General features: G+C 34.6%; 3 protein-coding genes across 3 annotated transcripts; 1 reads left to right on the forward strand and 2 right to left on the reverse strand.

Annotated features, from left to right (window-relative positions):
* Positions 1-211: 211 nt before the first annotated feature.
* On the reverse strand, positions 212-4,180 carry LOC110825717 (Cytidine/deoxycytidylate deaminase family protein). Its single transcript, XM_022056202.2, has 3 exons — positions 2,375-4,180; positions 1,505-1,803; positions 212-1,355 (listed from the first exon to the last, which is right to left on the reverse strand). The coding sequence occupies exons 1-3, from the start codon at positions 2,750-2,752 to the stop codon at positions 743-745; spliced, it is 1,290 nt and encodes a 429-aa protein (XP_021911894.1). The 5' UTR covers positions 2,753-4,180; the 3' UTR covers positions 212-742.
* A 2,293-nt stretch (positions 4,181-6,473) lies between these two features.
* Positions 6,474-8,558, reverse strand: LOC110808035 (uncharacterized). The gene has a single exon (XM_022033373.2). The coding sequence runs from the start codon at positions 7,977-7,979 to the stop codon at positions 6,678-6,680; it is 1,302 nt and encodes a 433-aa protein (XP_021889065.1). The 5' UTR covers positions 7,980-8,558; the 3' UTR covers positions 6,474-6,677.
* Positions 8,559-10,195: 1,637 nt separating this feature from the next.
* LOC110808045 (sm-like protein LSM3A) lies at positions 10,196-12,737 on the forward strand. The gene is made up of 3 exons (XM_022033385.2): positions 10,196-10,529; positions 12,175-12,270; positions 12,427-12,737. Exons 1-3 carry the CDS (start codon positions 10,413-10,415, stop codon positions 12,505-12,507), a joined length of 294 nt encoding a protein of 97 aa, XP_021889077.1. The 5' UTR covers positions 10,196-10,412; the 3' UTR covers positions 12,508-12,737.
* Positions 12,738-13,628: the final 891 nt, after the last annotated feature.

Here is a 13,628-nt window from a genome sequence, read left to right on the forward strand (position 1 = left end):
TGTAGTTTCCACTATAAGTTCTACCCATGACAAAGCTGTTATTATAGAACAAACAAGATAAATGGAATGAAGGTTTTCATTACATTAAGTGAAAAGTATAAAAGGAAAGTAAGCACAAATCATGGCTGAAGAAACATCACTCTTTGACCTTTTGATATTAAGGAAGAACATATTAAAAAGGAGACGAACTAGAAAGAGCATCAACACAACATGCTAAAGACACTGCTTAATTATTTCCAAACAAATAAAGAGAAACAAGGGCACATGAGAGGATTTAAGGGTGCACCACCTTAAGCAGTTATCATTTGTCAATCGACATTTAGTTTACCATTGAGTATTTCACAAAGGAAACTATGATTGTCAAGGAGATAACAAGAGAATTTCAAGTATTGCTTCTAATAATCCTGTCATCCCAAAATGCTGGAGTCTTCTTCTCAAAGATGGATAATAACAATGTAGAGTCTTTTTTTGGCCCCTTCATCACCGTTCAATCACACCCTTAATTTCATGCTTCTGTTCATCTCATCAAGGAAGCAAATAGCAGTTGTTTTTAGTATCATAAAAAGATTCTGCCACTTCAAAATTAACCAGCTTGTGAGAATAAAATCCACAGCAACTCCATGGTACAAAGTTAATAAATGTAATTGCAATAACATTGTAGTGAGCTTTATTGTCCCCCCAGAAAAGAAAAATAAGTCCAATAAATATAGCAACACTGATGAGCACGGGCATTCAATTCTATTTATTGAACATATCCCTCAATCACAACACTCTGATGTGAGATTTTGGACTGTAAATTCTTCAACTTCAGTCTTTTCCTCAGTTCTTTCAGTGTCATCTGAAGATTTCCATCATAATCTCCACCCCACCAAGGCAATACCTCTACCACAATTTTTTGCAACAGATTTTGCTCAATACCCTCTCTAAGAAGCTCTTGCAGATTGCTGAAACTCCCCCTCAGATCCAGCAAAACACTGCGCAATCCCCTGTTTCTAACAGATTCAAGAATTGCACTCAAAGTTATTTGATCCGAAACCACTTTTTCAATTTCCTTCTGAGCCATCTCTTTTCCAAGAGTTGTGCCTTTGTTGGTAAACAATACCACTTTGGAAGCCATTTCTTTGGTGAGATCAGGAATTTGGATTCCAGACCATTCAGGATTTCTTGCTACTAAAATCTTCATGGGTTGATTAGCACCAAGTTCTTGCGACGTAAACATGGAAAGATTATCCTTTAATGAACCAGAAATTATAATTGCATCATTTTCCTGTAGTAGTTTTGAGTAGTATCCTCCACTTTCTGAAACTCCTTCACCAAGCTGGTCCAAGAAACAACCATTGACAGAAAGGGAATATCTGGAAGTCAGGTAGAGCCATTAAGAAAGATTCTTGAAGAATATACAAAGGTAACATCTATACATGTTTTTTAAAGTGAAACCTTCAAGACGCTCTGGAAAGGTGTGAACCTGGCATCAACATAACATTGTAAGCAAAGAAAAATATACCTTAGTGTAACAAAGGGCTTCCCTGTCAATATTTGATGGATATAAGCCTCATTGAGCCTCTTGCACAGCTCTTCTTCTACACTCACAATCACCTCAATTCCTGCATCTCTCAATCTATTCACCCCTTTTGAAGCAACAATCGGGTTTGGGTCCACCATTCCCGCCACCACTTTTTTCACCTTGGTTTTGATCAGAGCTTCAGTACATGGTGGAGTTCTACCAAAGTGATTACAGGGCTCTAGGCTCACATATGCTGTGGCCCCCTCAGCCAAACTACCAGCGTCTCGCAGAGCAAATACCTGCAAATTTCACCTCCTGGCCAAATTATTCGGCTGGAATCTCTAAAGCGAAATATGTTCACTTTCATATGAAAAAAAACACATTAGTATAGTAGGATAAAAACATAGTTAGCAGAAACCATGACACTGTTCTGAAACATCTAAAGGACCATCTCATTTTGTTCATGGCAAACTTTGTCTCTACTTAATTCTTAATCTAAATCCATATAACACGAGGGAAAGAGACACATCACTGAACTTATCACAAAATAACGAGTAACTATGTTAAAGAGACCTACAAAAATCATGGAATTGATTTACATGTGTGCTCCATTCAGTTGGAAGAAAAATGGCAGGAAAAGATAAAGAAACTAAATATAATGAAAAGTCAACTCCTACTAATCTTTGCATCTAGTAAACTATATCCTTATTCATCATGGGTTCCTGATCCAACTAATGAAGTCCAGGAACTCTGAAAATCCATTCTTTAGTCCTGATCTTAAACAAATCAACCATGATTTTGTCTGCAATTAACTGAAAAATTTGTAGGAAAAGATAACAAAAAAGAGAAGAAGAAGAGACGTGAGGTTACCTCCGCATGAGGTTGACCAGCTTTAGGGTGAAACCCCTCACCAACAATCTTCCCATCTTTCACTATAACACAACCCACCATTGGATTGGGACTTGTGTATCCAACGGCCTTCCTCGCCAGCTCCACGCATCTCCTCATATAGAACCTATCGTCTTTTACCTCTCCAGAACTCGCCATAATCAAACTGCCGTATCTTCTCGAACTAGTCTGCAATTTGGTTACCCTTCGCAGTGAATTGCAAAACCCAGCATTGCAAGTTCGATTGAGTGCAAGGATTGAGGGGTTATGTGGGATTGCGGTGGAAATGTGGGGAGAGGACGAGAAATTTGGAGGAGCAACAATGGTGTAATTCGCAACTGAAAATCTTTGAATCTGCATTCCGACTAAAAAATTTGAATGTTACAATACGCAGGGCAAAAAATTTAAGCCAACTGAGTGTCAGTTCCTTCCCGTCCCTATTCCTTGGGGAAATAAGTTATAATCTCTGCGCTAAACTTCAGAACTCGTAATTCCTCTTTTTACATGCAAAATAAATCAGCAGAAAATCCTAAACCGAAGCATATCGAATCAAACAATCATCCCTTTCTAAATTCTGAATGCTACAGATTTACTCCCTTAACAGCCATAGATATACACAGTTCGAGAAATCACCAATTGAAGAGGAAACGAAAAAATCAAACCGAAAAATAGAGTCTTTCCTGGAACATCATGAAAATGGATACGTATCTGTGAGGACCCAGAAAGATATAAGAGAGATCCCTGTGATTAAGCCGAGAATCCAGGGTCGAAGATCAAGAAAATCAGCAGCTGAGCTCTGCGGTGTCAGGCTATAGAGAGGCCTTTTGAAAATTTTGCTTGTGTATATACGCCGTGTAACATCCCGAAATATATATATATATGTCAATGAATAAATAAATGACAAATAAATATTAAAAGAAAAGGAATCCTAAACAAAAAAACAAGAAGAATAGAAGCGGCGTGAAAGAGGGCACGGCAGGGAAGGAAGACGCAGCGGGAGGGAGATGCGGCGGAGGAGAGAAGAAGAAGAAGAAGAAGAAGAAGAAGACGAATACGAAGAAGGAGATGGAGAAGGAGAAGAAGAAGAAGAAGAAGAAGAAGGTCGGCGCGCGCGATTGCGGAGGGCCAGATCTGCGGCGCAACCAGAGAGCACCGCGCGATCAGCCTGTGCGCGTGGCGGAGGGGAGGCGATCAGAGTAACGGCGCGACCGTGCGCGCAGCAGAAGAGAGGAACCAGCGCGACGGATTGCGCTCCAGGTATGTGCGGCGCGGCAGCGAGAAGACAGATCCACGGTTACTGGATCGCATAGAGGCCCGATCACGGCAGCTTCGACGAGATCAGTTTCGGATCTGGCCGTGCCGCGATTCTCGTGGCAATTCCGAGTCACTCGCGTCGGCGCATGCTGCTTCCGACGGTGGTGCGCGGCAGCGCGTGGCAGCTTCCTTGACACGCGCGTGGTGACTCCAACAACCGGGTACCACGTGTCCAAGTAAAAATTTGTTGTCCATAAAACAAGAAAATAATAATAAATAATAATTATCTGGTATTAACACACGTACTTTTATTTTGCAAACGAAAAAATTGTTTTAACAGTAGCCAAAATTTCAGGGTCTTCATATTTTTATAAAATGATTTATTGTTTTAAATGATTAATTTAAAATTTTGATGGATGATATCCAGTTTTATTCCGAAAAGTGTTTGTAAAGTTTCATGCATATATATGAATAGGTGTGTATAAGGTATATCTATAATAATATGGATACAGATATGTTTTGCTTGAATGGGTAGGCACAGATGAGGTTATACACATGCGGACGTATAAGATTTTTATGTATAAAAGTAAGTAGATTTCAAGTGTGTGTACGTAGGTAGCTATATATAGAATTATGTAATATGTGGTTATACATATTTAGATATGTATAAAGTTGTGTGAAAATGTATATAGATATATATGTATGTTGATATGAGCATAAATAGTTTTTCGTATTAAATTTGTCTGTGTGCATATTTACATATAGATTGTGGTTGCTTGTTGCTTATGTAATATGTTTGGTGTCTGAATAATATAATGTAAAATTGTGTATGTTGGATATATTATGGATATGGAATATGAGGATGAGGGTGGCCGGTGTTTATGGCGCCCACATGGGTTGGGCTGTGAGGCAATCGATGGTTGCACTTGTACTTTAATTATATGATAATTGTGTTTTGGTTATGCATAAGGAACACTACTATAAATATGGAATAATAACAGCGTTTATACGGATTAGGATATGTTGGTAACCGACTTATTATAGCACCCATACTAGTTGGGGTATGAAGGTGGCCGGTGTTTTTGGCGCCCATATAAGTTGGGGTATGGGGCAGCTGATAATCGTGACACTCATATAGGTTGGGGTACAAGAATGACCAACGAATACTTATTAGTTATAAAAATATTTAAATATCCATATGTAAAGAAAATTACTGTATACTAAATGATATTAGTTAAAAGTCAATATGCGGTGATATATAAAGATATCAAACAGAATATAAAGTGAATTGATCTAATATATGTATTGCATCTGGTTATATATTCGATATAATGTGACGGTGTATATGCACGAGAATGCAAGTTTGTTCGAACATGAATGTGATGTGTTTTTTGATGGATATATATAGTACTCGAATATAAATCTATTTTGATAATGAATTGATATGTATGTCATGCGATCATGAATATATTCGAATGATAATTTGTTAATGAATATGAGATTGGAGCATGTGATATGGGTATCAGAGGAAAAAAAAAATTGATATGTGAAATGACAAATGAGAAGAATTGTTGTTGTTTGTCTTTCATATTTGGAAAGTTCACTTTAAAATCCGCATTTGTTTTCTAAAATTTGTATGATTAGTTATTTGCATGCTTTTGTATGGATACTGTATTTTTCTTACTGAGTTCGTAAAATTCACCTCAATTCGTATCCGTTTAATGCAATTAATTCTAATTAGGAGCGTGTTTAAGGTCAAAAGAAAACTCTAAAGAATTTTTGATAATTTTAGAAGTTCTATTTGTATAGTAGAGCTAAATATATAATGATGTAACTTATACATTTTGTGAGATTTATAAATTATAACTGTGTACAAGAGATAATTAAATTACAAATTTTAGCATATTGTTGTGTAAATTTATTAAGTTATATATACGTGTTAAACATTCATTTCTTAACGGAGAATACGAGTCGTTACACACTGTGACAGCGAGAGAGAGATAGAGAAAGAAAGATAAAGTAAGTCTAAAGTACGTGAACTGAGTGAGGAAGACAACATATATAGCAAGAAGAGAAGTTCAGTACTAACGTGAAAAACTAATGTCAATTAGTGCTGACATATTTATACAAGAGTCGTCATGACTTTTAAAGAGACGACGTGGTGTGTTGACAAGTCAAAAGAGTGACATAGAAGTTATTATTGTTGTTATATATAATATGACACTTATAAGCTAAGTTAAAAAATAGTAGTAGAAAGTTTTATTATTTTAATAAAATAAAATTTATATTTTTGGTAAAGATAATTTTTAAATTTTAAAATATAAATTTTTAATAAAAGCTAATTATTTTCTAAATATACACATTATAACTTTTGTATATTTAATTATAAATTATCTAATTATAAAATCTGAAGAGCCTCGTTAGTACTTCAACACAATAAAATAATTTCAATATATTGTAAAAAATATACAATATAAATTTGTAATAAATTTTTTTTAAAAAAATTGTGGGGGTAAGGTTAAGCAATTCTAAGTATTTGACCAATCAAGTGGGCCGGCCCTACAATCATACTAGTTTTGGTTGAGGAAAATATTTGGGCTTCTTATATTTCTCTTCTCCCGTACGTTGAATACGAGTTGGCACCTTGTATTACCGGTTATAAATAAATATCTCACGTGTTTCAATTTATTGACCGAAGTCTCAAAATCTCCCATCCAAAAAATTCTACGTCTTAAGCCAGGCCTAACTTCAACATAGTATTTCTACACAAAACAAAACAATCACACACACACACACACACATATGTATATATATACACGCACCTATATAACTTTAATCACAAGGGAAAACTCTCAGAATTGATAATAATATTCAGACTTACAAAATTATGCCAAACTACACGATAGAAGCAAAAATCAAACCTCATCACAAAATTCTTTAACTATAGGCAATCACCACTTTTTACACTAAACCCAAAAACAATCACAATTAGTGATTGCTATTCCTTTACTCAATACATACATCCCAAGTTTCATAAATCGCCACCCAATTCCCTTCGCTTCAATTCCAATGCCATTCGTTCGTTCTCTAGTTTCATCCTCTCGTTTTCCATTCTCATCCTCTCCAATTCACGGTCCCTTTTCTTGCTGAATCTCTCCCACTTGAACCGCTGTTTCTCCAATTCCAACATGTCTGCTTGAATCTGCAGTTTCTGTTCTTCTATTTGAAGCGAACGGGATTCAATCCACTGCTTCTGTAACCAAGCTGCGCGGCTGCTTTCAGTTAATACTTGATTCGTATCAGTTTGGCAAGTATGTTGATGAGGATAGGGACCTTTGTTGCAGTCCTGAGAGTTCCAGGAATTCGGAAAACAGACATCCTCCTGCCCTTGCCCTTGTCTTGACCTCTTCAAAGAGCCACTTACACCCGCATGTAAACCACGGTGCTCCTCATATTCGTCATGTTCATCTGCTTCCACTTCTTGATCTTCTTCATCGGGATCATCATTTTGGTGTCTCCTTAAATCATCATTATCGTGATCATCTCGACTTCTAAGAGCCAACTGCAGAGAACGCTGCAATGCTGGATCATGAGGTAGATGCAACCGATTCCCATTGTGGTAAGAGCACATTTCTTCGTAGAAAAGATGCTTCGAACTCAAAATTTTCCGAACATCATCTTTTTCTTTCTCAGATAAAAAATCTATCAAATCCAACAGCACAGGATTCTCAACAACCTGACAAGAAGTACCCCTACCAAGCATATCATTAAGCTTCTTGTATCTCTTGTTGAGATCATTGAATTTATCCTCACACTGCTGTGGGGAAACATGATAACCCCTTTCTGCCATGACTTTTGAAACCGATTTCCACTTTCCCTTCTTCTGTAAAACTGAAAATTTCCTTCTATAATCTGAAGATGCGTCTTCACCTATATAAGACACTGCTGTTATCAAAAGCCTCACCATCTTATCAGTCCACTTAACACGTTGCCATGGAGACCCTTTCTTGCCTTTGTTTGGATCATTATGACCATCACCACCCTCTTCTGTGAAGCTTGGCTCGTCCTCGTCGCTAACTGAGTTTTTTCCCCTTTCTACCTTGTTGTAATCCGCCATTGACATGGTTTGATCACAACCTTGCATGGAACCCATTGTGAGAGGAAAACCCTCATGAAGTGAAGGATGAACAGAAGAGCCTTGACGATGGTGGTGTTGGTGTATGGTGGTTGGATGCTGTGGTTGATTATGAACCCTAATTGAAGTTTGCAAATCAAGACCGCTAAAAGAAGACCCACCTGGAATCATACCTCCCTGAGATAAACCCCCTTCCATTCCTCGTTTTAAACGAAAACCCAGATCAAAAACAATAATCCCATTTCACCTCAAACCCTGATCTTCCCTCATCAGCTTGGAACCAATAATTTCTACTCAATCTACTCTAGTCAACCCTACAGTCATTTGCTTCTTCATTTTACAAAGCATTGTCCGCCATGAATCAAACTCCCTCTTTCACATCCAAAAGAAATTAGCAGAAAATCCAAAACCCGAAGCATATCAGATCAAAAAATCATCTCTTTACAGACTTCAAGTACCACAGATTTACTCCCTTAACAGCTAAAGATATACGAAGTTCGAAAATCACCAATCTGAAGATGAGAAGAGAAAATCAAGCCAAAAAAACAGAATCTTTCCTGGAATATGATGAAAATGGGTACTTATCTGAGGAAATCTTGAAGACCCAGGAAGGTGTAAGAGAGGTCCCTGTGATTAAGCCGAGAATCCAGGGTCGAAGATCAAGAAAATCAGCAGCTGAGCTCTGGCGTTGTTAGGCTTCGGAGAGGCTTTTCGGAAGTTTGGCTTGCGCATGTATAACCAGAGAGAGAGAGAGATGAAAAGCAGGTTCAATGTATGCGAAGATCCCAGTGGGTCCACAAGACTATCTATAAATATACAAAATAAATAATAAAACCCCAAGAAAATTGCTATGACCCAAATTATTTTATTATAATATTTATAATTTACAAGTAAAGACAACTGGGAATAACGAAAAAAAAAACATATTATATTGTCTGTTTACATCAACACCCATATTTCTTTTAATAATCAATAAATTTAAAATTGGATGTAGGAAGGGGAAATTAGGGTTAGCCTTTAATTTTAATTTCAGTCTTAAAATTATAATTCAATCTCATATAATGCATTATGATCATATTAAATTATTTATTTCGCTAAGAATTCTCGTAATCTATGCACAACGATGTAATTATTATGATCATCTTTTATTATTGAACTAATAATTCGTTTATTAGTTAATTTATTTAATAATCTTGCATAAATAGATTAAATGCATGTAAACATGATGATTTCATAATAAATAAGTTGTTAATAAATTAGAGATGATAATATAAATATAGTATATTTAAACATATTGATTTTGAAAATATTCATATTAATTTAAATTTTAGAAAATTAACATATAAAAATTTTAATTAAGTAAATTTAACTTAAATTAATTTATAAAATAATAACTTGGAAATTAAAAGCTTGAAATAAAATAAAAGCAAAACATTGGCCCACAATAAATATTACTATTAAAACAATAAAAATTTTAAATTGTAATAAAATTACAAAACTATTATTTAACCCTTAAAATAATATTGTTATTGAGTCACGAGAACTCAACTCGGAACCTCCAAGTTAGAAGGACAACCGACCATTATTAGACCCAATGTGTCTTTAGAATAATACATATTTTAAGAAGTTTGAATTAATATAAATTATCGAACCATTTTACAATATATATATATATATATATATATTTATAGATCTCGAAATAACAAGAAAAAATTATTCTTTAATATAAAATTTATTTTTTTATTATATGTTTTTTTAGAAGAATTATCTTTCTGCAAGCAATTATAATAATAATATTTGTTTTTTTGACCTTAATTATTTTATAATATTTATCTTTAAAAGATAATTGGAAAAGACAATTAAACATAAGTGATTCTTAAGTTTTTACTTTGACAATTTAGAAAATATTTTCTCTTATACCCGTTTGGTTTACTAAAAATTTGTACCCAAATAATTATTTAATTTGAAGTGTAATTATTACTTAAAAAAAATAAAACTTAGTACCATAACTTTATAACACAACATACTTCCTCTCCAAATAATTTTAAAATATAGATTATATAATTATTGTGCACAAATTTAAACCCATATTTTTTTAATACAAAAACATTGTATAATTACCAGTTTTTGGATTATCAAGATAGACAATTGCAATGTTCAATTGATAGCAACATCTTCCACCATAACAAGTTGCTTGAGAATTTTACAATAAATATTATTTAATCCTCAATAAATGACAAAATTAAAGAAGGGTGTTTAGAATAAAATTAATTAAAGTTGTAAGTTTGAGAATGATTAGACATACAAATATGTAAGAAGATATTATATATATATATATATTTATAAAAAAAAAACAATAGAATATCATTATTTAAATTTATAGAAATACACATCTTGGGGTAGCACGCAGTGTCTCACAACACTAATCGGACTGTTTTAAGAAATTAAGCTGTTACGATATTTACCCCGGAAAAGTTAGTGGTACTATCAGACTGATCGGGTAAACGGGTGGTTGCGCCTAGAACTTCCGGGTCTTATTTCGGTTCAAGATTTTAAGCCCTAAATAAATCTCGCTGTCTGCTAGAAATCGGTAATCGGTTGCTGATCAGGAAAGAAAAGAGAAGAGAAAGAATGGCGACCGAAGAAGAAAGTGCAGTGAAGGAGCCATTGGATCTAATCAGGCTGAGTCTCGACGAACGGATCTACGTGAAACTCCGGTCCGACCGGGAACTCCGGGGCAAGCTTCATGTATGTATCAATTTCAGTCTGCAACATATTACTTACGTTTGTTTTCAATTCCTTATCTTCTTCAATATTACATTTTTCTTACAGATAGGGTTTTCGGTACACGCTCTTATTTTCTTTTTCTTTCTGTATAATCGGTGTTTCAAAATTGTTTTCTTTTTAATTGGTCCCTTGGGTTTGTCTGGATTTTAGGGTGTCATGAACTTCCTTGGATTTTCTTTTTTCAGATGGTGTTTTATTAAGCTGCTTGCTTTAAATTTTGAAAGATTAATGTCAATTGAGTATTTATTCGAAGTAAACCGACAAGAAACGAAAAGAATGTTTTTTTTTTTTTTTTTGCGGATGGATTAAGAATGAAGTTTGAGTTAACAACGAGAATAGTAGATGTTCAATAACTGAGAATATAATCTTCAATGTTATGCTTAGTTGATGGCAATTTTTTACGGACAACATTAGGGCAATGATTTTTCTTGTTGTTATAATAGGATAAAAGGAAATGAATGAAAATGCTTGGTTGAATATCATACATCTAAGTTGGCTAAATTAATTTATATGAGAACATGATCTAAGATGTATGTTTGTTCTACTTTTTTTTTTTTTCGGCTCATAAATGTAATTCGATTTTGTGGGGAACAAAATATTCCACAAATGTATTTTTGAATAATGCAATTTGATTCACCGAGAATAAAATATCCCATATTTTCTTGCTGAATAAAATGGATCCTGGAACTCGAATGATTTGTTTGAGGAGCAGTGAGGCAAACATTCAGAAACAATGCTCACCTTCTCATTTCTCGTGGATTTATAGTTAAGAAATATGAAGTTAAATAATCATTTGATGGCTCTATATCATGTAATTATGTTAATATTATTAGGAGTCAGACCTGGTCTAATCCAAAATCGTCTGCCTGGCCGTCTTGGTGGCAGTGGTCATGGTGTTCATTTTTTTTTGTGAAATAAGTTATGGTGTTCATATATATATATGTATATATGTATTTTTTTTCTTGCTAATGGGTGATGGTGATTATGTTAGTTAAGTAAATGTTGGCCTATTCAGTTGATTATCCTCTTGTTAGGTTGTTGTTTGTTCATTCTATCTCTTGCTACTTTTGTGGTTAGACCAAACCATGGGATTAACATGTGCAGTAGAATTCAGTACTTTGATGACTTTGCTATGTTCAAGCATTTTCAACAAATTTAGTTGAAGTGAAATATGTTCAATACAATCAGCTAGCTAACTTCATCGGGGGACCTAACATAGATGTACCAAGTTGATGCCAACCTGCAACAAATTCTTAAGCACTTTTTGCTTGGTCATTTTTGACTTTATGGGCCTAACTATAGTCCCTTTACTTCTCATTCATTTAATCTGAATCTGTTACTATTTACCTCTTTATCACTTAGGTCATTAAGTATTCTCTAGTTGTGCCGTTAACGTAAATAAACATTTAGGTTCTACTTAAGCAATCAATATCTTCTAAAACTTTGTGGTGCAGGGACCACTATTTTTGAGCTACAAATAAATGCGTGAAGCCTTGTGAAAGATTGCTTTTTGAAAAATCATCTCTTGTTCAAGATCTTGATTGGACCATTAACTGTTGAAATATTCTATTATTCTTTTTATGTTGTTTGGCAATTTGATTTGCAGGCTTATGATCAACATTTAAATATGATTCTTGGGGATGTTGAAGAGATTGTGACTACAGTAGAAATTGATGACGAAACATACGAAGAGATTGTTCGGGTATGTTAAAATTTTCACAGGATATTCTTTACTTTGGTTTTACGTCGTTATACGATCTAATTTATAAGCCAAAACATTTGAAAAGATCAAACTAATAGGTAAAAGTTCAATCAAGTCTTATTTGGGTGGATGACTTTTTTCCCCATTCTTTTACAGACTACAAGGCGCACAGTTCCTTTTCTCTTTGTTAGAGGAGATGGAGTCATTCTCGTTTCTCCACCACTTAGGACTGCTTGAATTGAAGGGCCAACTTGGGTTCACCTTCTGGCATTTAAACATTGCTGTTCTCCTTTTATTTGCTACCTTCCTAAGTGGTTTTGTGTCAAGACTTGGATAGTTAGGGAACAATAATCCTGTACACTGGAAATGGTTAGATCATCATGTAATAACTTTGATTGATGAATTTGTATGAGGTTTTATACTTGGATCTTTACTTAGGGAACCAAGAGATTTACCAGCCTTTGCCATCTATTTGTATTAAGTTTGTAGTTTTAGTAGCCTTTATGAACATCAAGATTTTGTGGGGATAGTCTTATCCAATCACACAAAAAATCTGCCAGCATAGACAATCAGGTTCGTCAATTTCATGTTGGATTACTCTTTCCCTAATATCTTCGGGTGATTGATTTATAATTGTTTACAAGTGTTCCTTGGAAAGAAATAACTGCAGAAGTGTATTTAAGATGTGATGACAGAAAAGGTTAGTATGGAGGAGGATAAGGGAGTACATGTAAGTCCTTTATGCAGAGATCTCCGAAGAGAAGGCTTTTCCCAAGTGATTTTTGCTTTTACTTTTTATTAAGGTATAAAGACGAAAATAATACATATGTATGTGTATGTAGTTTAAGAAGTGATGTTTGTATTTGAGAATGCTTGGGTATCAAAATGTCTGGCTTTCTTCTCTAATTTAGTAAGTTCTCTCATGTTCAAGATAGCACCTTCAATCCAGACCTTGCAGGATTGCCTCAAGATTGTGTCATACCAGCGCTGAGTTGTGGGTAGGTTTAAAACTGTGTTTCGAGTTGACTTTGATTTATCTAGGTTTCAGGTTGACTTTTGATAATATTTAGGTCAAGAATTGTGCTTCAGTTGAGTAATGTCAAGATCTGTAAACAAGTTTCAGACCAAATAGATGCGTTAGTCCAAGATTCTCTGGCCAAAACTTTTTGGTTCATATTGGATTGATTCACGCCCATGTTTAAGATTCTCCGGCCAAAAGTTTCCTCCAAATCAGGTCAAGATCATCGGCTGAGACAGATTGTTTCCCAAGTCCAATATTTCAGGGTTAAACAAAACTTATTTTCTTTATATCATAGTTGCTGTAATACCGGGTTTGAAATTTGATCCATAATTAATTT

The sequence above is a fragment of the Carica papaya genome, chromosome 1 (assembly GCF_054855325.1).
Source record: "Carica papaya isolate Zhongbai chromosome 1, ASM5485532v1, whole genome shotgun sequence".
In the NCBI taxonomy this organism is placed as follows: Eukaryota; Viridiplantae; Streptophyta; class Magnoliopsida; order Brassicales; family Caricaceae; genus Carica; species Carica papaya.

Bases quoted from the DNA above. Each gene is read 5' to 3' on its own strand.
- LOC110825717 (XM_022056202.2), bottom strand. From the start codon at position 2,752: ATGCAGATTCAAAGATTTTCAGTTGCGAATTACACCATTGTTGCTCCT. The intron at 1,804-2,374 runs GTAACCTCACGT...TGAAATTTGCAG, and splicing joins CTGGTCAACCTCATGCGGAG to GTATTTGCTCTGCGAGACGC. The intron at 1,356-1,504 runs GTATATTTTTCT...CCTGACTTCCAG, and splicing joins AAGCCCTTTGTTACACTAAG to ATATTCCCTTTCTGTCAATG.
- LOC110808035 (XM_022033373.2), bottom strand. From the start codon at position 7,979: ATGGAAGGGGGTTTATCTCAGGGAGGTATGATTCCAGGTGGGTCTTCT.
- LOC110808045 (XM_022033385.2), top strand. From the start codon at position 10,413: ATGGCGACCGAAGAAGAAAGTGCAGTGAAGGAGCCATTGGATCTAATC. The intron at 10,530-12,174 runs GTATGTATCAAT...TTTGATTTGCAG, and splicing joins AACTCCGGGGCAAGCTTCAT to GCTTATGATCAACATTTAAA. The intron at 12,271-12,426 runs GTATGTTAAAAT...ATTCTTTTACAG, and splicing joins CATACGAAGAGATTGTTCGG to ACTACAAGGCGCACAGTTCC.